This window comes from Mugil cephalus, chromosome 7 (assembly GCF_022458985.1).
Source record: "Mugil cephalus isolate CIBA_MC_2020 chromosome 7, CIBA_Mcephalus_1.1, whole genome shotgun sequence".
Lineage (NCBI taxonomy): Eukaryota > Metazoa > Chordata > Actinopteri > Mugiliformes > Mugilidae > Mugil > Mugil cephalus.
Window position 1 is genome coordinate 3,594,667 of NC_061776.1, and position 24,336 is coordinate 3,619,002.

The following is a 24,336-nucleotide window of genomic DNA, read 5'->3' on the forward strand; positions in this document are numbered from 1 at the left end:
GTCACTGGTGTTTTACAGGACTTTTTTTTATATTTATAACCTATTCTTACTGGTTAAGGGACTTTTATTTTTATCAGTTTATTTTAGTTTATTACCACATCTTACTGTTTTAGTCTTTTAGTTCTAGGAGCCTGTTCCTGTCAGCCTGTGGGGCTGCCGTCTGTTGGGTCCCCTCATCCTGGTTCCTGTTATCTTGGGGTGATCTTTACGGCAGAGACCCTATGGTCTGTCATGGTTTATGTCTGACTTTTATTTTGTGAATCATGTTTTGTGTTTCCTGTTTTATTTTGTTAAGTTCTGGATTTCCTGTCTTGTGCTTCCTTGTGTGTCCCTTGATTGTTCATTGGGTTCACCTGCTGTCATTGCCCTGATCAGTTTCACCTGTGTCTTGTCAGCCCTTAGCCCTCTTGTGTACATGTAGCCCTGCCTTTCCCTTTGCTCCTTGTCGCGTCATTTTACATCTTGATTTTGATCTTGTTTCTTTTTTTTTTTTGGAAAAAGAACTATATTAATAAAGTTTGATTTGGGGCATCAGGGCTGAAAGGATTTAATTTCATTTTTATTTTATTTTATTTCATTTATTTTAAAATGCTGATGAGGAGAACCTTGCTCTGGACTTCAAATGTCCCTGTACTAAAGTCTGTTCTATTCTATCAGACAGTCTCCAGATGAACTTGCCCAAGAGTTTCCAGCAGTTCCAGCAACTTGTGCTGTTATTCGATCTACGTGTAAACTGGAACAAGGAGAATTGGATTTGAGTGACTGCTTTTTTCTGATCCTGGTGTTGGTCACTTGTGTTCCTCAGTGGATGAGGAAGAGGATGTCACTAGATCAAAGATGGTTTCTCAGTTTCATCAGCTGTCTTTATCTTGTGACAGTTGATTGGTGAATAAAGGTGATGCTAGCTTATCTCCTTTACTTGAAGCTGCAGTACTGGGTGATGGTCTCAGTCTTTGACAGTGGGTTAATTTGTGAGGGGCCTCTTGCTTGTATCTATATGATGAATTCACAGGAGCTGTCCAGTGCTGAAGTTACCTCTCCTTGTGTGAGTCTGTCAGTAGAGAGGGTTCAGAGGAGCTGTCCAGTGCTGAAGTGAGGAACTGGTTTGTCAGTGGCCTTGACCCAAGGAAATCTGACAAACTCTGAAGTTTTGAACAATCTCTCAGGATGCTTGGGTGATCTTTCTTATTTACAGTGTACTGATCTGATAGAGTTCATTGAGACTTGTAAATCTGCAGAGACCTGGTAGTGTTTTCTGTGTGTTTCGTAGTCACTGTTCCTGATGTCGGATTGTGACATGATGCGATTTTTAATCCTGATCAATCAAAACTTCAGCAGCATTTTAATGTTGGAGCCATTTCCAACTGCTTTCTATACAGACTGATACTTTATTGCACTAGTTACCGGTTGAAGAATCGGGTCCATCTGGAGTGTCAGCAGATGAACATGATGATTCATGGAAGACAAGAGAAGAAAAGAATCAAGCTGTGTTACAGATGTATTTCTACTCCACATTCCAGCTCAGGCCTGGCCCGTGGCATAGGCAGTATGGGCAAATACTAAAGACACCATCCATCCAGGGGGCGCCGATGGGGAGAAGAATAAAAAAAGTGCAACTGATATTTATGTTGTTATTTTTATACTAAAACTAATTAACCCACATTAATGGTACTGCATTGCAAAGCCTATTAAATAATAACAATGCCCTTGTACATCCATGTTAAAGTGCACATCATGTATGTTAATTCTTCATAACTCAGCATTTCCACTAGTATATTTTACTGCAGTTTACTGCTTCTTTGTATTCTGCTAATTAGCATTTCACTGTAATGATAATAAGATTGAATCTAATCTAATTAGCATATCACAAAATAATTGCCTTGTATATTATACATGTACAGCATAGTGAAGTAATTCCTAGAATTAACTTTTACTATTAAACTCTAACACCCAACGATGTCACTGACTCCCGTTCTCTCTTCAGATACGCTGTTAAACCCTGCTCCTGCAAATCCTGGGCCATCTACAGTCACCGCCACTTCATCAGCATCAAGCGATCCTCCTGTCGCCTCCACCTCAGAAGAACCCAGTGATGCAGCATCAGGAATAAAGGCTGCACGAATAGACCCTGACTGGCCATCTCCTCTTACCGATGAGGTACGAACAGGATTGTTTCACAGAGGTCCATTTCAAACTGAAAACACCTTAACATTCACTAAACAAAAGGACGGACGAAGGTGTCAACATGACTATTTTAACAGACACTTGGTCAATGGAGGAAAAAATCAGAAGCTGGCTGATGTACTTAAAAAAGGATGATAGCTTGCACTGCTTCTCCTAATTCATGATCTTATTGTTAATGGTTTTCATTGTTTCTCTAAAAATGAAAGAAAATGTCAGAGACACAGCTATTCAGTTTCTACCACAGGATGGCGCTGCTACTCTTTGCTTTATTTCAGAGCTGATCAGGTCTGTGTTTATCAAACATGTCAGAGCAGGAAATCTCTTCTAACTGACCAGAATCTCTCAGAGTCACTGAGCTTTGATTCTGCTTTTAGGAGCTGAAGTCAAACATTTGATCTTCTTCTTTCACTTGTCAATTCATGGATTAATATAGTTTCATGAGTTCTCAGTGATTAGTGAATACTCTAATCTTTAAGAGTCATTGAAATGATTCTGTACGAAGTGTAAATGTTTTCAGGAAAACAGTCCTTTAATAGAAGAGTATTACAGAGAACAGTCTGTGTTACTAAAGTCACCACCAACCTGAATGTGTTTGTGGGAACATGAATGTTTTTTAGTCTTTCTGCATCATGTGACCCAGATGTTTTTCATCTGCTGTCAGATTCAAATCAAGACCATGAAAGGACACAGCAGCTTGATCTGAGCTGTCAATCATCAGCAGCCGTCTCATCTGTGGGCTGCAGGGGCTGATGGGAGCTTTGAGGACCTGCTTGAAACCACGTGGCCTCGTCTCATGTCACAGCTCGTCCTTGTTGGGCCTCAGCTGCATCAGAGCTCCACTTCTCCCCAGGTTCACCAGAGGATACACCACCACACAAAATGCTTTTCCTCCCAGCTGCTGCTCTGTGCTGTCTGTGTTCAGGTGAGTGTTTCCAACAAACTCCACCTTTAACAAACACTGTCTCACTAACCTTCATCTATCTGTCTGTGTCTCTACAGCCCTGGTTGCCATGGCAGCAGATCTGACCCAGGACCAGTTAACATTGACCAGGAGAGTTGGTCAAACAGTCTCCTTCAGATGTGGAATTGACCAGTGTGATTATAACTGGATTTACTGGTTCCAGAAGAAAGAAACTGAAACATTCGCTTGGATTCTTTTTATTGATAAAAGTGATGGTGAAATACGTTCAAATTCCAATCATCCTCAGAAAGATGATTTCTTACCTTTAATTAAACAGAATGTTTGTGATTTGGAGATAAAGAAAGTTAAAGTTGATCATTCAGCCTCCTACTACTGCGCCAGTTGGAAGAGAGTTACCCACAGTGAGAAATGATGCGAGAAGCCTGAACAAAAACCCAAAGATGAACAGATGTCAAACAGTGTTTGTGACAGGAAGAGAGCCGTAAACCACAGCCCAGGTTCACATATTTCACCTCCATCTCAGACAGAGTCCCAAACATACTGAGCTGAGGGAGAGTCTTCTTTCCTGCTCTCACTATTTATTTGACATCAGATTTATTCATGTTGTTAGCAGATATTTCAACAGTTAGAAAAAAGATGAAAACAACACAGAGAAGAAGAAAGAGCAAAAATACAAAGTCAATCAAAAGAATTCAATGAAAGAGCAAAAGAACACAAAGATATTTTCAAAGACTTTGAAAAGTCAAAGTTGAATAGAATGAATGATTTCAGACAAATGTTCCAGATGAAGATGAAGCTCCTCTGCTCTGAGCTGCTGCTGGAATAAAGTCCACTCCTGCTTCACAATGTTAATGAAAACACTTCCAGCAGCACTTGTTGTTTAACACCTTCCAGCAGATTTCACCACATCATTTCACTTTCTTCCATTTTCAGAGACAAATCTTGGACTGATGTCAGGTCAGGACTTAGTTCTTGTAGCAGCAGCTCATTAGGACGCTGATGTTGTTGGACACATTTCCATCAGTTTCCTGTGGATGTTCATGGTTCTCAGAGGATGAACCCTAACATTCATGGAGACCTCCTGACCTTTCCTCTAGAAACAAACGTTCCTCTACAACAACACTTCAGCAGCATTTCAAGGTTCTTTACTTTCAGATGAATTTATTTCACAGAAGTAAATAAAATAAAATAAAATAAAATAAAATAAAATAAAATAAAATAAAATAAAATAAAATAAAATAAAATAAAGAGAAAAACATATGTGTCAAAATAACATAAATATATTTAGTCTCCAGTCTCTATCCGTAATGTTTCTATTTAAATTATAACATGTTTAGTGGTGTGATGGTCAGGACTGATGAAACACAGCAGGAAGGTTCTGGGTTTGAATCCTTCAGCCAACTGGAGCCTTTCTGTGTGTAGTTTGTGTCTGTGTGGGTTCTCTCCAGGTTCTCCAGCTTCCTCCCACCCTCCATAAATTGGTCCTAGATGTGAGTTGTTGTCTGTCTCTCTGTGTTAACCCTGAGATAGAGTGGAGACCTGTTCAGGTTTTACCCCACTTCTAACCCAATGACAGCTGGGATAGGCTCCAGCTCCAACACGACCCTCAGAGGACAAACAGTTACAGACAAATGATGAATGAGTGGATTGAGATGAGATGGATTGTGGGTAAAAACTGTCCCTGAACCTGTTGGTTCATGTGTGGATGCTCCAGAACCACCAGCCAGACGGTAGGAGTGTAAATAGTCTATATCTGGGGGGTCTGGGCTCAGAGAGGATCTGTTGTGTCTTCCTCCTGCAGCCAAACCTCCTCAGACGCCTCAGGAAGAAGAGGCTCTGTCTAGCTGCCTTGATGATGTTGCCCGTGTGGCGTGACCAGCTGAGATCCTCACTGATGTTGATGCCCAGGAACCTGAAGCAGTTGACTCTTTCTACTGCTACTCCCTCCAGGTGAATGGGGGCTTGTGTCCCTCCCTGAAGCCTCCTGTAGTCCACTATCATCTCATTGGTCTAGCTGACGTAGAGCAGGAGGTTATTGGCTGTGCACCATGATGACAGATCTCTAACCTCCTCTCTGTAGAATAACTCATCACCGTCTGTGATGAAGCCAATGATGGTGGAGTCATCAGCAAATTTAATGGTGGTTTTGAAGCTGTGCTTGGACGTACAGTCATGTGTGTAGAGGGAGAAGAGCAGAGGCTGAGGACACATCCTTGGGGGACCCCAGTGCTCAGGTTCAGTGTGGTGGAGGTGGAGTTGCAGATCTGCTCCATCTGTGGTCTGTTCATCAGGAAGGATCCATCTACACAGGGAGGAGCTGATGTATAGGTCCATGAGCTTCATGATGAGTTTGGATGGACTATGTTATTGAAGGTAGAGCTGAAGTCACACGTATGTGTTCCTCTGATGTTTGAGTTTCACAAACCTCTGTTCTAATGAAGTTTCATAGAATATAAATGAAAACCGAAGACAATGATTCAGAAATCATTTTGGACCTACATTCATCTGAATAAACTACAAAGATATTTAATGAACAGACTGATAAACTTGATTGTTTTTGTGTAAATATTCAACATTTTGAATTTGATTCCTGCAACATGTTCCATAGAAGCTGGGACAGGGTCACATTCACCACTGAAGCTCTGTGGGTCAATTCTTTCTCATTCTTGCTGAAGAACTTCAGTTTCAACAGTCTGGGCTCCATTGTCTTATTTTGCTTCTTATAATGCATCACACATTTTCATATTTAACAGCCTCCCTCCTTGTTACCAAGACACAATGTTGGAACGATGCACAATGTGTGTGGACAAATAAGCTGGGACGTCCCTGAAGAAAACGTTGGACAGCACTAACATCCCTCCATACCATGGACATCAACACCCTCTCAAACATCACAGTTTTCTCTGATTGTCAGAATAATATGAAAAATACATGGAAGATTATCAATGAACTAATTAACTAAAAACATAGCCCTGCACAAAGTGAATTCAAAGGAGCTTATGAAACAAATTCTGATCCCTTTGAAATATGAAATGACTTTAAGAACTTTTGTGTGAATATTGGTCCTTCTCTCTCAGAGAAGATACCACAGACTCCTCTGTCTGTCTCTGGGATTGCGAGTCTCTCTCACTCTTTTGTATTTGGTCCCATCCCTGAGTCTGACATTATTAATATTGTTAACAAAATGAAATTATCTGCACCAGACCACGATGATCTGAAATCCTCCAAACTTCAAATAAGTCTTCCATGTATCTCTAAACCACTACTTCATATCATAAATCTGTCACTTGAAACAGTTTAAATGGGTCCAAGTCATTCAGCTTTTAAAGCAGACGATCCCTCTTTACTTTCTAATTATAGACCAACATCTGTTTCACCATGTTTCTCCAAAGATTTAGAAAAACTAGTTTACAACCGCTTGGCTAAATATTTGAATGAAAATAATATATTTTATGATCACCAGTATGAGTTCAGAGAGAAACTTTCCTCTTTAATAGTCCTAACCCAACTCACTGATAACATCAAAGCCACAGACAATAAGGAAATCACACTGGGAGTGTTTGTTGATCTATCAAAGGCATCTGATACTGTTAATCATGACATATATTATTACAGAAGCTTTGTCTTTATGGTTTAAGTGGCACTAATCTGTTATGGCTCAAAAGTTATTTGTCATCAAGAAAGCAGCTTGTATCTTTGAACAATAACTCCTCAGACTACAGATGAATTTCTTGTGGTGTTCCTCAAGGAGTTTGGAGATGCTTTTATTTCTTATACATGTAAATGATTTATACCTGACATCATCAAAACCATTTCTCATCTTGTTTGCAGATGATTTCAGTATTTTGTAAAAATGGACAAAGATTTGTGTCAGAAATGAACAAAGAATTGTGTAAAGTTGAAACCTGGTTCAAGACAAAAACAAATTATCATTAATATTCAGAAAAGTTCATACATGATATTTACACCTAGAAATCAACCAGCTGTCCTCACTCATTAATCCCAGGAGGAGGACGGACTGATGAGCAGGAGGGACTTGACTGGACCAATATTAAGAAAACTGTCCTAACTTTATAAATAAATAGTGTATAGGACAGACTATAAATAATAGTTCATCTACCATAATCAATACAAAGAATTAACAGGCTCTCAATAGACTCCAACATACTGCTATGTTGTTTGGACGAGTACTTTAAAGAAACACCTCAATGGTATTTTCATCCTGCAAAAACTTTTCATCAAAATCAACTTAAATGATGAACAATAACATTAATTATTATGCAAAAATGACAACACTCTCCAACAGACTCTGTAGTTTCACCTCACTGTTTCATCTCTATGTATTCTGCCCATTTTCAAAGGAAACTTTCTGCAAATGTTCTTTGTTTTCGTGTATTAATCCATCCAGAAGATACTTCTGACCTGTTTTCACTCTACATTTCAGTTCAATTCCTAAATACATACACACATAGATGGTGTGTGTGTGTGTGTGTGTGTGTGTGTGTGTGTGTCTACATTTTGTCCGGTCCTCACTTTCTGACTGTTTTGAAGGTTAAAACTCAGTTTTAGGGTAAAGGTTAAATTAGATTATGGTTAGGGTTAGGGTAAGGGGCTAGGGAATGCATTATGCCCATGAGTGTCCTCATAGATGGCCATACAATAATCTGTGTGTGTGTTAGTTCATGTATTGTTTGTGCTGAATGTTTGTCATCTCGGAGAGACACCTGACAAGCTCCTGTGGGTTTCATTTGTTTCAAACTTCCTATATGTTTCTCTTCTTCATGTACTTTGTGCTTTGTTATGGTGTTGATCTGTTCACTATTCTTTTTATTTATGTGCTAATAAATTAATAAAAAAGAAAAGAGAAAACAATGTCCACCACCCTCTACATGACACCATAGTCAGACAGAGAAGCTGGTTCAGGGACAGGCTGCTGTCTCTGTCCTGCTCCATGGACACATTGAGGAGGACGTTTGTCCTTCAGGACATAAGACTCTACAGCGCCTCCCTGTGAGGAACCAACTGGACTGTGGTCATTACTGATACTATTCTATATATTTATTCACATTATTACATATTTATGTTATAACTTGAATATGTTTCATATGTGTTTCTATGTAATGATGCTACTGGACACTGAAAGTCCAACAGAAAATCTAATGACCAAAACAGATCACAGGGACACCGCAGGGATGTGTGCTCAGCCCGGCCCTCTTCACCCTCTTCACACATGACTGCACTGCGGTTCACCCCACAAACATGGCTGTGAAGTTTGCAGATGACACCACCGTAGTGGGTCTCATATCGGACAACGACGAGACTCACTACAGAGAGGAGATCCAGCACCTGACAGGATGGTGTTCAGACAACAACCTTGCCCTGAACACCAGCAAGACCAAGGAGGTCATCGTGGACTTCAGGAGATCCAGGAGGAAGGAACACACCCCTCTCCTCATTCATGGGGAGGAGGTGGAGCGGGTGGACAACATCAAGTTCCTTGGCATCCACATCACATCTGATCTCACTTGGTACACGCATACATCTCACCTGGTGAAGAAGGCCCAACAAAGGCTCTTCTTCCTCAGGAAGCTGAAAAGGACTGGACTCTCCTCTCAGCTTCTGACAAACTTCTACAGAGCCACAATAGAGAGCATCCTCTGTCTGAGTGCAACAGTGTGGTATAGGAGCTGCACTGTACAGGACAGGAAGGACTTGGCCCGGGTGGTGAAAACCGCACAGGGGATTGTTGGGAGTCCTCTCCCACACCTGGACTCAATATATGACAGCCGGGTCCAAAGGAGGGCTGGCCGTATAGCTGCAGACCCCGCCCACCCAGGCCACGAACTGTTTGTGCCTCTTCCCTCCAGGAACAGGTTTAGGAATATAAAGACCAACACAAACAGACTGAGACACAGCTTATTCCCCAGAGCTGTGAAATCCATCACCCCATCTCCTCACATACCCCCCCATCCAGAGACTGAGCATTAAACCCCTGCAGATGCCAGATAGACTCTGATACTGCACTGCACCTTGTCTAAACATGCTGCTATACATGCAATATTCATACTGGTCACTTTAAATATCCTTGATTGCACTACTACCTCTCATCTCATCTTATTTTATTCTTAAATTCTATTTTTTATTTTAACTTGTTATTCTATTTTATATTTCCTATTCTATATTTATATTATTTATATATCTCAGGTCTGTACATTTATACCAAGAGCTGCTGAACAGAATTTCGTTGTGCCTTGCATAATGACAATAAAGATTCTTGATTCCTGATTCTTGATTCTTGAGATGTTGACCTGCTGGTGGCGCTAGATAAAAAGTCCAAATCAACAGTCAGTTAATGAAGTTGATCCTCTGGGACCAAGAATGTGTAGAAATGTTGATGTGAGTCCATCATCCATCCTTTAGTCCAGATCCAGTCCATGACTAAGACTAAAGTAGTGGACTGACCAACCACTGACATTAACATCAGAGCCATGCTGCTAGTGAGGCTAAAAGAAAGGAGAAGAAGAGACAGTCATGTAGATGTGAACATCAGAGAAACACATCAAGGAGCTGAAATATGATCCTTCCTCCTCATGTGACTCCTTCCCCTCAGCTGACTCTCTCAGCAGCACACAGGTTTTTGTATTAGTCTTTTTCACTGTGTGACAGCAGCGACTACTGGTACCTCAACTTTGTCTCTGGAACTAAACTGTATGTAACAGGTAAGAAGAAACATTTCTTTTCCTTCACTTGTTTTATTGTAGAAGCTGAAATGTGTTTAAAGTCAGTTTGTGCTGCTTCAGGCTTTACATGTTAGTTTTTTCCTCATTAGTAGAGAATTCATCCTGCAGCCATTGTTCCATAAGAAAAGCTCAATCACTTCTGAAAACATGTTGAAATGTGACTGAACAACTAAAGTCATTCTTTCTTTCTGTAAATTTTAGTGACTTTGCAAACATTTAGGATTTGATCGTCTCAGTAATTCTGTTGAAAACAAGATGATATTTCATGTTCAACTATTTCACATTCTTTTCAAGTGTCTATCGATTGTATTGGATCGTTTCTGAAAGTTAGAACCTTGTCAGATCTAATCGCTGTCACTTATTTTATATGATGGTAAATGTGTCTTTAATTGATGATGTGTTAATAGAAAAAGAAAAAAACACAAAGTGAATGTGTTGTTAAATTAAATGAAGTTTTATCACCATCATCAGCATAAAGTATTTAAACATTTGAACATGACTGACACAAACTAACATGTTGATGTGTTTTATTAGTGATTAAAGTCTGTGCTCTTAAATGTGTCATATTCAATACATATTGTAATCACTGAAATGACAAATGAACAACTGAAAAACACAATTCAGGGATTTGGAAATGATGTAAATAATTTATTTCTTTAACCAGAATGATCCCACTGAGACTGAGAAGCTCTTTTTAAAGGGAGTCCTGGTGAAAATAGACAGCAGCAAATACAAAACACAGTTAGAAAATGACACAGTTAAAAGACAAAGAAAAGACAAATGAAAAGAAGATGATTCAATTTACAAGCAGGTGATAAAAACTAGTGAATATTGTGGAGCTGCTGTTGACTGTGTGAATGTGTGTGTGCTGTCAAACTTCAGATGAGCAGGTAGTGAAGCCCGTGGTGAGCGTGTACCCAGCAGCATCCAGAGCCCACCTGGAGGGGAAGAGCTCTCTGCTGTGTCTGGCCTCACACATGTTTCCTCCTGAGGTCAAGTTCTCCTGGAAAAGACAGAAGGAGGGCGGCTCTCTGGAGGAGCTGACCCCTGCTGAGGGAGAGCAGCTGGAGCTCAGAGAGTCGGGACGCAGAGCCTCCATCAAGCTGGTGGATAGAGATGATCTCTACACATATAAATACACCTGCTCCGTCGAGCACGAGGGAGGCACAGTCGATTCCAATCAAGGTAATGAAAACTTTGTGACTGTGTCCAGCAGTGATACAGATAATCTCTCACTGCAGCTCTAAACAGTTGACTCCTTTTCTGTTTCAGAGGTTCCTCATGTCTCTCAGTACAAAGTGAAGCTGCTCTGTCTGCAGTACACAGTGCTGATAGTGAAGAGTCTGGTGTACTGCTGTGGACTCTCTCTGCTGATGAGCCTCAGAAATAAGGGACCGTCCACCAGCTCCACACATGCTGACTGACTGTTTTCTGCTCCTCTTTTCTCTCCATCACATCTCATCACTTCATCTCATTCATCACTTTGATCAGTCTTCAGAAATGTTGTTGAAATGTTCTTCTTTGTAATCTGTATCTGTTCATTCACGTGTTGATTGTCGTCCTGTAAATAGAAACACATATATTCACATAGAAATCTGCTCTTAGAACGTGTTCATTCTCTCGTCGTCTAGTTTATTTCCACTTTTAACTGGGACTTGTATAATAATGAAAATGAAGCTGAATCATCATCAGTTTCCAGCTGTTTCTTCTGCTCTTGTGTTTCTTTCTAATAAATGCAGACTCCACCAGGCTGCTCTTTAGTTTCACTGGAACACACTCAATAAACACGAGAAACCGACACAATCCCAGAGTCTGGTTTTCATCAACTGATTTTTATGTGTCTTAACAAAACAAGTCAAACACTTGAACTTTAGAGTTTGGACGTCAGTGAATAAAGTAACAAGCTGCTTCCAGTTCCTGGATGTGACGTCTATGAACCCTGTGAATGAAGCACAGACTGATGCACTGAGAGAAAATGAAGCTTGAAGAGAATTTCCATGAGAAATGTGTCTCAGTGGTTAATGAGGTCAACTCATGATACATTTAAAGTGATTGGGACGTTCAGACTTTTTCTTCCAACTAGAACTCAGTGAACTAATGAGACTGGAGGTGAACCAACATGGACGCCTGCTTCACAACAACAGCATGACTTGTTTGTCTCATGGGTTTGTGTCTCTGTCTCACTGAGGCTTGTGTTCTGTTCTGATTAATGACAACACAACAACAGGAAGCATTATTGTTTCTAATAGAAGCTGAAAATCCTCTCACAGGATCAATTTAAACACTTTACAGGTAAAAACTTTAAACTTCTTTAAAGTTCTATTTATCAGAGAGGAGACATTTATGAGAGGATGGAAGATTTTAAACACAACACAATAAAATAATCACAATCATGTAAATGTGTTTCTCTCTCAGATGAAGAACACAGGTGCTTCCTTTAAAGATTGTTTAACCAGAGCTGGTGGTGAAACTGTCATTGTGTCATTAAAGTGAAAAGCCACAGCTAACGGTGTGGAGGCTGCAGAGCACAAACCCACACAGCCCGTCTGCTGCAGGAAGGAAGTCTGATTGGCTGTCAGCAGTTTGTTTTCTGTCCTAATAACCACTGAGAACAGATTGATATCGGCTGCTGAACACACTCATCACCTCCCCTCCCTTTCTCTTGTTTTCTGTAAACCTTTGTTCCTCTGAGCCTCCACCCACACAGAGATGAACTGAGTCCAATCACCACCTGAAGCTGGTGTCATGTTCAGGGTATTTATAGGTTTTCATGAATAAAGATGGACTTTACACTTTGAAACAATCACTAAGTGCATTAATTAAATGTTATTTTATTCACCAGTCATGAAATAGCTTCATTAGCAGCAGGTCAGTGTGTCAGTGGAAACTAAACTGTTTGAGAGCTGAACACTGAAAGTTCATGGTCCTCTAACTGGACCTGTTAGTGGATGAATCCTAATCACTCATTAATTACAGAGGTTTCTGGTGAATAAAATAACATTTAATTAATTTATTTCAAAGTAAAGAAGTTTAAAGTTTTTACCTGTAAAGTGTTTAAATTGATCCTGTGAGAGGATTTTCAGCTTCTATTAGAAACAATAATGCTTCCTGTTGTTGTGTTGTCATTAATCAGAACAGAACACAAGCCTCAGTGAGACAGAGACACAAACCCATGAGACAAACAAGTCATGCTGTTGTTGTGAAGCAGGCGTCCATGTTGGTTCACCTCCAGTCTCATTAGTTCACTGAGTTCTAGTTGGAAGAAAAAGTCTGAACGTCCCAATCACTTTAAATGTATCATGAGTTCACCTCATTAACCACTGAGACACATTTCTCATGGAAATTCTCTTCAAGCTTCATTTTCTCTCAGTGCATCAGTCTGTGCTTCATTCACAGGGTTCATAGACGTCACATCCAGGAACTGGAAGCAGCTTGTTACTTTATTCACTGACGTCCAAACTCTAAAGTTCAAGTGTTTGACTTGTTTTGTTAAGACACATAAAAATCAGTTGATGAAAACCAGACTCTGGGATTGTGTCGGTTTCTCGTGTTTATTGAGTGTGTTCCAGTGAAACTAAAGAGCAGCCTGGTGGAGTCTGCATTTATTAGAAAGAAACACAAGAGCAGAAGAAACAGCTGGAAACTGATGATGATTCGGCTTCATTTTCATTATTATACAAGTCCCAGTTAAAAGTGGAAAGAAACTAGACGACTAGAGAATGAACACGTTCTAAGAGCAGATTTCTATGTGAATATATGTGTTTCTATTTACAGGATGACAATCAACACGTGAATGAACAGATACAGATTACAAAGAAGAACATTTCAACAACATTTCTGAAGACTGATCAAAGTGATGAATGAGATGAAGTGATGAGATGTATGGAGAGAAAAGAGTAGCAGAAAACAGTCAGTCAGCATGTGTGGAGCTGGTGGACGGTCCCTTGTTTCTGAGGATCATCAGCAGAGAGAGTCCACAGCAGTACACCAGACTCTTCACTATCAGCACTGTGTACTGCAGACAGAGCAGCTTCACTTTGTACTGAGAGACATGAGGAACCTCTGAAACAGAAAAGGAGTCAATGTTTAGAGCTGCAGTGAGAGATTATCTGTATCACTGCTGAACATAGTCACAGAGTTTTCATTACCTTGTAGTGCTTTGGCCTCCACTGTGCCTCCCTCGTGCTCGACGGAGCAGGTGTATTCATATGTGTAGAGATCATCTCTATCCACCAGCCTGATGGAGGCTCTGCGTCCCGACTCTCTGAGCTCCAGCTGCTCTCCCTCAGCAGGGGTCAGCTCCTCCAGAGAGCCGCCCTCCTTCTGTCTTTTCCAGGAGAACTTGACCTCAGGAGGAAACATGTGTGAGGCCAGACACAGCAGAGAGCTCTTCCCCTCCAGGTGGGCTCTGGATGCTGCTGGGTACACGCTCACCACGGGCTTCACTACCTGCTCATCTGAAGTTTGACAGCACACACACATTCACACAGTCAACAGCAGCTCCACAATATTCACTAGTTTGTATCACCTGCTTGTAAATTGAATCATCTTCTTTTCATTTGTCTTTTTTTTGTCTTTTAACTGTGTCATTTTCTAACTGTGTTTTGTATTTGCTGCTGTTTTCCTATTAACACATCATCAATTAAAGACACATTTACCATCATATAAAATAAGTGACAGCGATTAGATCTGACAAGGTTCTAACTTTCAGAAATGATCCAATACAATCGATAGACACTTGAAAAGAATGTGAAATAGTTGAACATTAAATATCATCTTGTTTTCAACAGAATTACTGAGACGATCAAATCCTAAATGTTTGTAACGTCACTAATATTTACAGAAAGAAAGAATGACTTTAGTTGTTCAGTCACATTTCAACATGCTTTCAGAAATGATTGAGCTTTTCTTATGGAACAATGGCTGCAGGATGAATTCTCTACTAATGAGGAAAAAACTAACATGTAAAGCCTGAAGCAGCACAAACTGACTTTAAACACATTTCAGCTTCTACAATAAAACAAGTGAAGGAAAAGAAATGTTTCTTCTTACCTGTTACATACAGTTTAGTTCCAGAGCCAAAGATGAGGTAGCCCCCGCCGCTGCTACACAGTGAAAAAGACTAATACAAAAACCTGTGTGCTGCTGAGAGAGTCAGCTGAGGGGAAGGAGTCACATGAGGAGGAAGGATCATATTTCAGCTCCTTGATGTGTTTCTCTGATGTTCACATCTACATGACTGTCTCTTCTTCTCCTTTCTTTTAGCCTCACTAGCAGCATGGCTCTGATGTTAATGTCAGTGGTTGGTCAGTCCACTACTTTAGTCTTAGTCATGGACTGGATCTGGACTCAAGGATGGATGATGGACTCACATCAACATTTCTACACATTCTTGGTCCCAGAGGATCAACTTCATTAACTGACTGTTGATTTGGACTTTTTATCTAGCGCCACCAGCAGGTCAACATCTGTTTTGGTCATCAGAATTTCTGTTGGACATTCAGTGTCCAGTAGCATCATTACATAGAAACACATATGAAACATATTTAAGTTATTACATAAATATGTAATAATGTGAATAAATATATAGAATAGTATCAGTAATGACCACAGTCCAGTTGGTTCCTCACAGGGAGACGCTGTAGAGTCTTATGTCCTGAAGGACAAACGTCCTCCTCAACGTGTCCATGGAGCAGGACAGAGACAGCAGCCTGTCCCTGAACCAGCTTCTCTGTCTGACTATGGTGTGATTTATTTATGTATTTAAAAAAACAAACAAACAAAAAAAACATATTCATTTATTTTCATTTAATAGCACGCAAGTAAAAGGTATATCGAGCAGATCAATATCATAACAAAGCACATACATTGCGAAGAGAAAATAATGTGAAGTTTGAGGTGGGAATGTGCAGGAGGAAACAAAAAACCCTATATGCGCTTGTCAGGTGGCCCTCCTAAACAAAATTCAGCTTTAACAATCAATGCAATAGCAGTCACACAAAAAAGGACAACTGATAAAGAGAAAGGATACATATGTAGCCAAGCTAAACTGAACCAGCACAGGACACAGAAATATCTTCTGGGGTCTTTATTTCTGAACAGAAGAATATGGTGTTTAAATAAAATCAATGATGCAAGTTTAGAACTAAAACTGACTGAGAGTCTTCAACTGTGTCTACAGTACTAGTCAAAAACAAAAATCAGCGACACCACACTGTGCCTGGTACACTGGGACACTTACTGTAACTGTGTTTAGTCTAGTTTAGTCTTGAGTAATTAACCTATTACAACAGAGTATTAAAATATGTCCTACAGTCCAGTACAGACTGCTAGAGTGTACCAAAATCTCCTTATAGGCAACAACAGAGTACAAAGAATTAACTACAGTGGCTTGACCCTAAACCACAAAGGGCCCACAAATTCACAGCAAACACACATTCACAGGTCAGAACTTCACAATGAAAGCTGAATGTAGAGTTGTAATACATAACGTTACTAACTTGTGCATTTTTCCCGTAGCACAAACAGCATTGACGACAACCTGCTACTTGACAACCGTTGGGTGTCTCATCGTCTGTTTCTCTGCCAACCGCTAACACATACACATTTCAGTAAATGACTTCAGTCTGTAAACATGCATTACTCTTTAGATATTTCATGTAAACAGCCACATTTGTACTATATTTACCTTCATAAACCTCTGAAAACCGTGGTGTGGTGGCACCGCTGTGGACGACCTCCGGTATCTATTTAACAGCTTTTTCAACCAGTTCACCAAACTGAGAAAGTGCCATTTGGTGGCGTTAGTGAGTAGTTGCACTACATTTTCCCAGAAAAAAACAAAATATTATGGAAATGGATGGAGTACGAATTTGTATTTGCAAAAATGGTCCAATAAAAGATGTATTGTTTGCTTCTTGAATGTGCACTGTTACTTTCTCTAATGGGAGCTGGTAAGGAGTTCTAATAATGGGGACCCGTGTATCTTAATGAAAATTGTGAGTTCCAAAAATAACATTTAAAAAAAGTATCGATGTATTTGGGAATTGAACTGGTATGTAGAGTGAAAACAGGTTGGAAGTAGCTTGTGGATGGATTGATACATGAAAACATATATTTGCAGAAAATGTACGTTGAAAATGGGCAGAATACATGGGGATTGCAACAGTGAGGTGGAGCTAGAGACTCTGTTGGAGAGTGTTATCATTTTTGCACAATGATTAATTTCATCATTAATAATTTAATACCACTGAGGGGGCTCGTAAAAGTACAAGCACAAACAGCATTGTAGTATGAGATGTAAGGATAGATCATGGTTAATAAAGATTGATGAGGATTTTTCTTGATAACAGATGCCGTATTAGAGCCCAAAATTCATCCTTGTGTCACACCACAAGAAAACAACCTGCAGACTAAAGAGTTGTTATTCCAAGATACAAATGACTTTCTTGATGACAAATAACTTTTGAACCACAACAGACTTGTGCCACTTAAACCATAAAGGCAAAGATTCTGTAATAATATGTCATGATTGACATCTGGTGTTCCCCGAGGCTCTGTCCTGGGACCCCTCCTCTTCCTTATTTACATCCTTCCCCTTGGTCACATCCTCAGAAAACACAACATCAGCTTTCACTGGTATGCCAAAAAAAAACAACTCTAACCAACTCTAGGGAAGCCGCTCTGGTTCCAGCTCTTCAGGAGCTGCACGGGAGCAGCTAGCAGGAGCTATGCTAACGGGAGCTGCAGGGGGACAGCTAGCAGGAGCTATGCTAATGGGAGCTGCAGGGGGGCAGCTAGCAGGAGCTATGCTAACGGGCTTCTCGGCCCACACCGGCTACAGGGCGCTGGCTAGCTATTGGGTTTTGCATGGTGCGGAGCCGTGCTTCCAGTTCAGAGAGCCTCGCCTCCAAAGCTACAAATAAACTACATTTAATACAGGTACCATTAACACTAAAGGAGGCAGAGGAGGAGCTAAACATGTGGCACGACGAGCAGGAGAGAGAAGGAGAAGCAGAGGGAGAGAAAGTAGCCATAGTTAACCACTAAATACACCAAAGCTGATTAAACTGAGAAGAAACGTGAGATTAACAAGGTGCTACAGAGGACAGGTGGTTGTGTAAACTCAAAACAGGAGTTTCACCACTTTTACAGAAAACGTTTACATGATTTTAACGGAGCTAAAACAGTGCAAGCGCACACAGCAGCGGTGCAGAATCGGGAAGTGACGCAATACGCTTACTCACGTGATGAACGTAGGGCGAGGTGAGGTGTTCAATGACCATGATCATTTTTGTAGAAATTCTGAGATTATAGTTGATGTGTATTGCACAGAATCTTCGTGCTAGAGTGCGTGACCTCATCAGTTAGAGTGGAGCAAGTAAATCTGTGTTTTGTCTCAAGGTGGTGGACCAGGTCAACCCAGACCCTTCACTGCTGACAAAGTGTCATCTGATGAGGACGTGGAAGCAGCTGCTGCTGTTTTGAAACACTGCTGATGAAGACACTGTCCATGAGAAGATGAAATCTACCTTCAATTATCGTCATTCACTGGTCAAGTTATGAAAGTGAATTGAGCTAAACACAATGATTTTACTTTATTTTACTTATTTGTGGTGCAGTTTAATGTGAATTGCCTCTTTTACCAGACTGAGTCTGTTCTGATAATGCATGAAAAATCATTGCTGCTCACTTTGCCTTTATGTACATTCACTTTTCAAGAACATTTCCATGCATACGAAGTAACAAGGAGAAAGCAAGATTTAGTTGTCTTTCATGTTGACAACCTGCCTTATCCCAGGCCTTTTGACATACAGATGTCATATGGAGTGAATGGCACAGCTCTCTATATTGTTCCTTATTGCTTCATCTGGTGAGCATTAAAGCAAGTTGTTACTGTAACCTTGTTTGTCTGTCTTTTATTTCTATTTGATAAGTTAGATCAAATCAATTCAGTAGTATAGCACCTAGATATAATAAAATAAAATAACACTGGAGAAATAAAAATGAAACATTATTACACTGTAGAGTGTCATTTTAATAACTGAATTTGGAGTAAAATTATCTATAAAGTGTTATCATATTACTCCAGGCAGAACAAAGCTCAGTGTTGAATATTTGTTCTCATTTCATTGTTAGTTTTGACACTGAATTGAGTAGAATTAACTGTAAAGAATAAATTTGATCTGAAACAGAGTTAAATTCTACTCTATAAGGATTGACACTATGATTTTTACTGTGTAGCATCTGCCACTGATATCAGGGACTGCCCTTACCACAGAGCCTGCCAGCAACTCTTTCCATGGAAGGGGAGACAGGGGCAGTAAAAGACTAACTTTTCTTTTTTGATTTCTTTCTTATCAGACACGTTTAGGTTGTTTTAAACATAGCTGTCATACAAACACACACAAAGGCTCCAGTCAGCCTATGGATTCAAACCCAGAACCTTCTTTCCTGTCTTTAATCACTACTGACCATCACACCACTAAAAGTTAATTTCATTGGAAACATTCATTCATTTTCTGTGACCTCTTGTCCACTGGATGGTGGCAGGGAGACTGGAGTCTATGTCCACATGCACGATTCCACTTTATTGTTTCTGTATATTTATGTTATATTGCAACATATCTTTTTCTTGTTATCATTTTCATTTCCTATACAACAAACTTCCTCAACTCTCCCCAATTTACTGATTGTGCTCCAAAGTCTAGACTCAGAGATTTTTAAGTTTTTTATTTTTGTACGGTGCCTTGGAGCAAATCGGAGAGGTTAACCTCTGACCCTGTGGCCTCTAAGCTGCACCTCTACTCCAGCTTTATTTCCAGCTCAAAAACTTGCATCTCTCTCCTCCCTCTGTTGTGTTTACATGTGTGTTACTGTGGTATTAGTGAGCTGTCATCATGCGGAAAAGGAGAGTTGTCACATATGTGACGTAGATAAAAGAAAGGTAAAATATAAAATGGGAAAAATAGTAACGGACAATAACTTGTATGAATAACTTTAATCTGATAAGTGGCTTGGAAATAGTAACACGTTAGATAACTGGAAATAAGTGGTCAGATTAGAGTAAGACGTTACATCAAGATGTAGATGAAGCAGAGGAGCTTCATCTACATCTGGAACATTTGTCTGAAATCATTCATTCTATTCAACTTTGACTTTTAAAAGTCTTTGAAAATATCTTTGTGTTCTTTTGCTCTTACATTGAATTATTTTGATTGACTTTGTATTTTTGCTCTTTCTTCTTCTCTGTGTTGTTTTCATCTTTTTTCGAACTGTTGAAATATCTGCTAACAACATGAATAAATCTGATGTCAAATAAATAGTGAGAGCAGGAAAGAAGAATCTCCCTCAGCTCAGTATGTTTGGGACTCTGTCTGAGATGGAGGTGAAATATGTGAACCTGGGCTGTGGTTTACTGCTCTCTTCCTGTCACAAACACTGTTTGACATCTGTTCATCTGTTGGTTTTTGTTCAGGCTGCTCACATCATTTCTCACTGTTGGGATCAAGCTTCAGACAGGAGCAGTAGTAGGAGGCTGAATGATCGACTTTAACTTTCTTTATCTCTAACTCCCAACTGTTCTGTTTATACACAGATGAGAAATCATCTTTCTGAGGATGATTGGAACCTGGAAATAATTCACCACTATCCTCATGAATAAGAGTAATTATGCTGAATGTTTCTTTCTTCTGGTACCAGAGTATATAATTATGATCACACTGGTGAGTTGCTTCACATGTGAAGGAGACTGTTTGACCAACTCTCCTGGTCAATGTTAACTGGTCCTGGGTCGGCTCTGCTGCCATGGCAACCAGGGCTGTAGAGACACAGACAGATAGATGAAGGTTAGTGAGACAGTGTTTGTTAAAGGTGGAGTTTGTTGGAAACACTCACCTGAACACAGACAGCACAGAGCAGCAGCTGGGAGGAAAAGCATTTTGTGTGGTGGTGTATCCTCTGGTGAACCTGGGGAGAAGTGGAGCTCTGATGCAGCTGAGGCCCAACAAGGACGAGCTGTGACATGAGACGAGGCCACGTGGTTTCTAGCAGGTCCTCAAAGCTCCCATCAGCCCCTGCAGCCCACAGATGAGACGGCTGCTGATGATTGACAGCTCAGATCAAGCTGCTGTGTCCTTTCATGGTCTTGATCTGAATCTGACAGCAGATGAAAAAAATCTGGGTCACATGATGCAGAAAGACTAAAAAACATTCATGTTCCCACAAACACATTCAGGTTGGTGGTGACTTTAGTAACACAGACTGTTCTCTGTAATACTCTTCTATTAAAGGACTGTTTTCCTGAAAACATTTACGCTTCGTACAGAATCAGTTCAATGACTCTTAAAGTTGAGAGTAATCACTAATCACTGAGAACTCATGAAACTATAATAATCCATGAATTGACAAGTGAAGAAGAAGATCAAATGTTTGACTTCAGCTCCTAAAAGTAGAATCAAAGCTCAGTGACTCTGAGAGATTCTGGTCAATTAGAAGAGATTTCCTGCTCTGACATGTTTGATAAACACAGACCTGATCAGCTCTGAAATAAAGCAAAGAGTAGCAGCGCCATCCTGTGGTAGAAACTGAAGAGCTGTGTCTCTGACATTTTCTTTCTTTTTTAGAGAAACAATGAAAACCATTCACAATAAGATCATAAATTAGGAGAAGCAGTGCAAGCTATCATCCTTTTTTGAGTACATCAGCCAGCTTCTGATTTTTTCTCCATTGACCAAGTGTCTGTTAAAATAGTCATGTTCCGGTATCGACTGGTTCGGGTGGTGGCTTGGTGCTTCCCCTCTCCCTTCGATGGGGGGCTGTGTTCTCTCCCTGGCGGGTGGGGTTTTTCTCTTCCCGTGGTCTCCCTGGCCCGGGTGCGCCAGGGGCATGGGGCCGGCTCCCTGGCCCCCCTGCTCGGATGGCCCGTCCCTGGTTGGGCGCTGGGCCGGTGCCCGTCTGCGGGGGCTTTGCTGGGCTCCTGGGGGAGTCCTCTCGGCTGGAGAGGTGTCCAGGGGGGTGGGGTCTTTGGGGGGGGTGTTGGCGGCGGTGGGTGTACGGGCTGCGGTGGCTGGGGGGTGTGGGGGGTATGGGGGGCTGCTCTGGCCTGCACCGACTTGTGCTCGCTTGGTCGGTCTGGGGGTGTTGGTCATCGCTCGCCATCTGCGCTGGGGTGTGGCTTGCCCCGTAGCTACGGTGGTTCTCTGGTCCTGTCACCCATGCGCCCCACACTGGGGTGGAGGCTCTCGGCGCTGGGGCTTCTGACCTGACTCTGGGCCCTGGTAATGGTCTCACTCATATTTAGGGAATGCCCACATGCATGTGTGTTGTCACCTGCCAGCCCGTGCTGGATCACATCAAAAAGAATTGATGAGTCCCGGCTATTAAGGGCTGGATTATTGTTTTCACTCTATCACTACGTGCCCTATGGCAGACTTCTCTCCTTCCATTGGGACACCCTTACCCCCCCTGGACTCTCTCATCTCATCCAGAGATGACTGTACCCAGTCATACTTGAGTGAGGTGACTTGGGAAGCACAGAACCCTGCACTCCACTAGTTCCTCTACTAGCTACCACATGTATCTCCTCCACAGTCCATCCGCCTTCTACATCTTTTCTTTCCTATGTCCCCTCCCTCTACCACTGAGGGTAGCACTGCCCTCCCCTGCATCACACAAGGTCACTACACTCCAATAAAGATCAACAGGAAACACAGTTCTCAGGGAGGCTGTGGATGGTCCCACTCACGCATTGAAGTAATAAAGCTTCAATCTGCAAGAATAAAACTGCATCAACCTCATAATAATGTTACACACAATCCCTGTGTGTCAACTATCAGTACAAATGCAGACAAAAAAAAAAAAAATAAATAATAATAAAAAAAAAAAATAGTCATGTTGACAAACCTTCGTCGTCCCTTTTTGTTAGGAATGTTAAGGTGTTTTTCAGTTTGAAATGGACCTCTGTGAAGACAATCCTGTTCGTACATCTCGGGTTAAAAAAAAAAGAGGAGACTGCCATTCAGGGTCTATTCGTGCAGCCTTTATCTCCTGATGCTGCATCACGGTTCTTCTGAGGTGGAGGCGACAGGAGATCGCTTGATGCTGATGAAGTGGCGGTGACTGTAGATGGCCCACGGATTTTCAGGAGCAGTGGTTAACAGCGTATTGAAGATGAGAACGGAGTCAGTGGACATCGTTGGGTGCTAGAGTCTAATAGTAAAAGTTAATTCTAGGATTACTTCACTATGCTGTACATGTATAATATACATGGCAATTATTTCTGATATGCTACATTAGATTAGATTCAATCTTATTATCATTACAGTGAAAAGCTGATTAGCAGAATGCAAAGCAAGCAGTAAAACTGCAGTAAAAATATAGCACGTGGAAATGCTGAATTATGAAGAATTAACATACATGGATGTACAAGGGCATTGTTATTATTTAATAGGCTTTGCAATGCAGTACCATTAATGTGGCGTTTAATTATTTTTAGTCTAACAATAACAACATAAATATTAGTTGCCACTTTTTTTTATATCTTCTCCCAACAGCTCCCCCTGGATGGATGGTGTCGTTAAGCATTCTGGCCCATACTGCCTATGCCAGGCCTTAGCTGGAATGTGGATAGAAATTACATCTGTAACACAGCTTGATTCTTTTCTTCTCTTGTCTTCCAATGATTCATCATGTCCATCTGCTGACACTCCAGACTGGACCCGATTCTTCAACCGGTACTAAGTGCAAAAAGTAACAGTCAGTATAGAAAGCAGTGGAAATGCTCCAACATTAAAATGCTGGCCTGCTGAGTTTTGATTGATCAGGGAATCAAAATTTCCGCATCATGTCACAATCAACATCCAGGAACAGTGACTACGAACTCACAGAAAACACTACCAGGTCTCTGCAATTTACAAGTCTCAATGAACTTAACAGATCAGTACACTGTAAATAAGAAAGATCAACCCAAGCAACTAGAGAGATTGTTTCAAAACTTCCAAGTTTGTTCAGATTCCTTTGGGGTCAAGGCCACTGACAAACAGTTTCCATCACTTCAAGCATAGAACACTCCTGTTGAACCCTCTCTACTGTCAAGACTCAGCACAAGGAGAAGGTAAACTTCCAGCACTGGACAGCTCCTGTGAATTCATCATAAAAGATACAAGCAAGAGGCCCCTCACAAAATGAACCCACTGTCAAAGACTGAGACCATCACCCAGTAACTGCAGCTTCAAGTAAAGGGAGGGGGGAGATAAGCTAGCATCACTTTTTTTCACCAATCAACTGTCACAAGACAAAAGAACAAGCTGATGAAACTGATGAACCCATACTTTGGGATCTAGTGACATCCCTTCCTCATCCACTGAGGAACACAAGTGGACCACACCAGGATCAGAAAAAAGCAGTCACCTCAATCAAATTCTTCCTGTTCCAGTTTACACGTAGATCGAAAAAACAGCACAAGTTGCTTGGAACTTGGCTGGAAACTCT

The 24,336-nt window shown here is 40.9% G+C and overlaps 1 protein-coding gene and 1 pseudogene across 1 annotated transcript; one reads left to right on the top strand and one right to left on the bottom strand.

Annotated features, from left to right (window-relative positions):
- The first annotated feature begins 3,063 nt into the window (after positions 1–3,063).
- Positions 3,064–11,365, top strand: LOC125011028 (annotated as a pseudogene).
- A 2,364-nt stretch (positions 11,366–13,729) lies between these two features.
- LOC125011037 (immunoglobulin lambda-1 light chain-like) lies at positions 13,730–20,785 on the bottom strand. Its single transcript, XM_047590027.1, has 5 exons — positions 20,743–20,785; positions 20,359–20,665; positions 14,899–14,951; positions 13,995–14,303; positions 13,730–13,908 (listed from the first exon to the last, which is right to left on the bottom strand). The coding sequence occupies exons 1-5, from the start codon at positions 20,783–20,785 to the stop codon at positions 13,757–13,759; spliced, it is 864 nt and encodes a 287-aa protein (XP_047445983.1). The 3' UTR covers positions 13,730–13,756.
- Between the last annotated feature and the right edge of the window lie 3,551 nt (positions 20,786–24,336).

What these genes read in the sequence shown, in the direction of transcription:
- LOC125011037 (XM_047590027.1), bottom strand. Translation starts at nt 20,785, where the DNA reads ATGCTTTTCCTCCCAGCTGCTGCTCTGTGCTGTCTGTGTTCAG. An exon ending in AACTAAACTGTATGTAACAG is followed by an intron (nt 14,304 to 14,898) that starts GTAAGAAGAAAC and finishes GTCAAACTTCAG; the next exon opens with ATGAGCAGGTAGTGAAGCCC. An exon ending in GGAGGCCAAAGCACTACAAG is followed by an intron (nt 13,909 to 13,994) that starts GTAATGAAAACT and finishes TTTCTGTTTCAG; the next exon opens with AGGTTCCTCATGTCTCTCAG.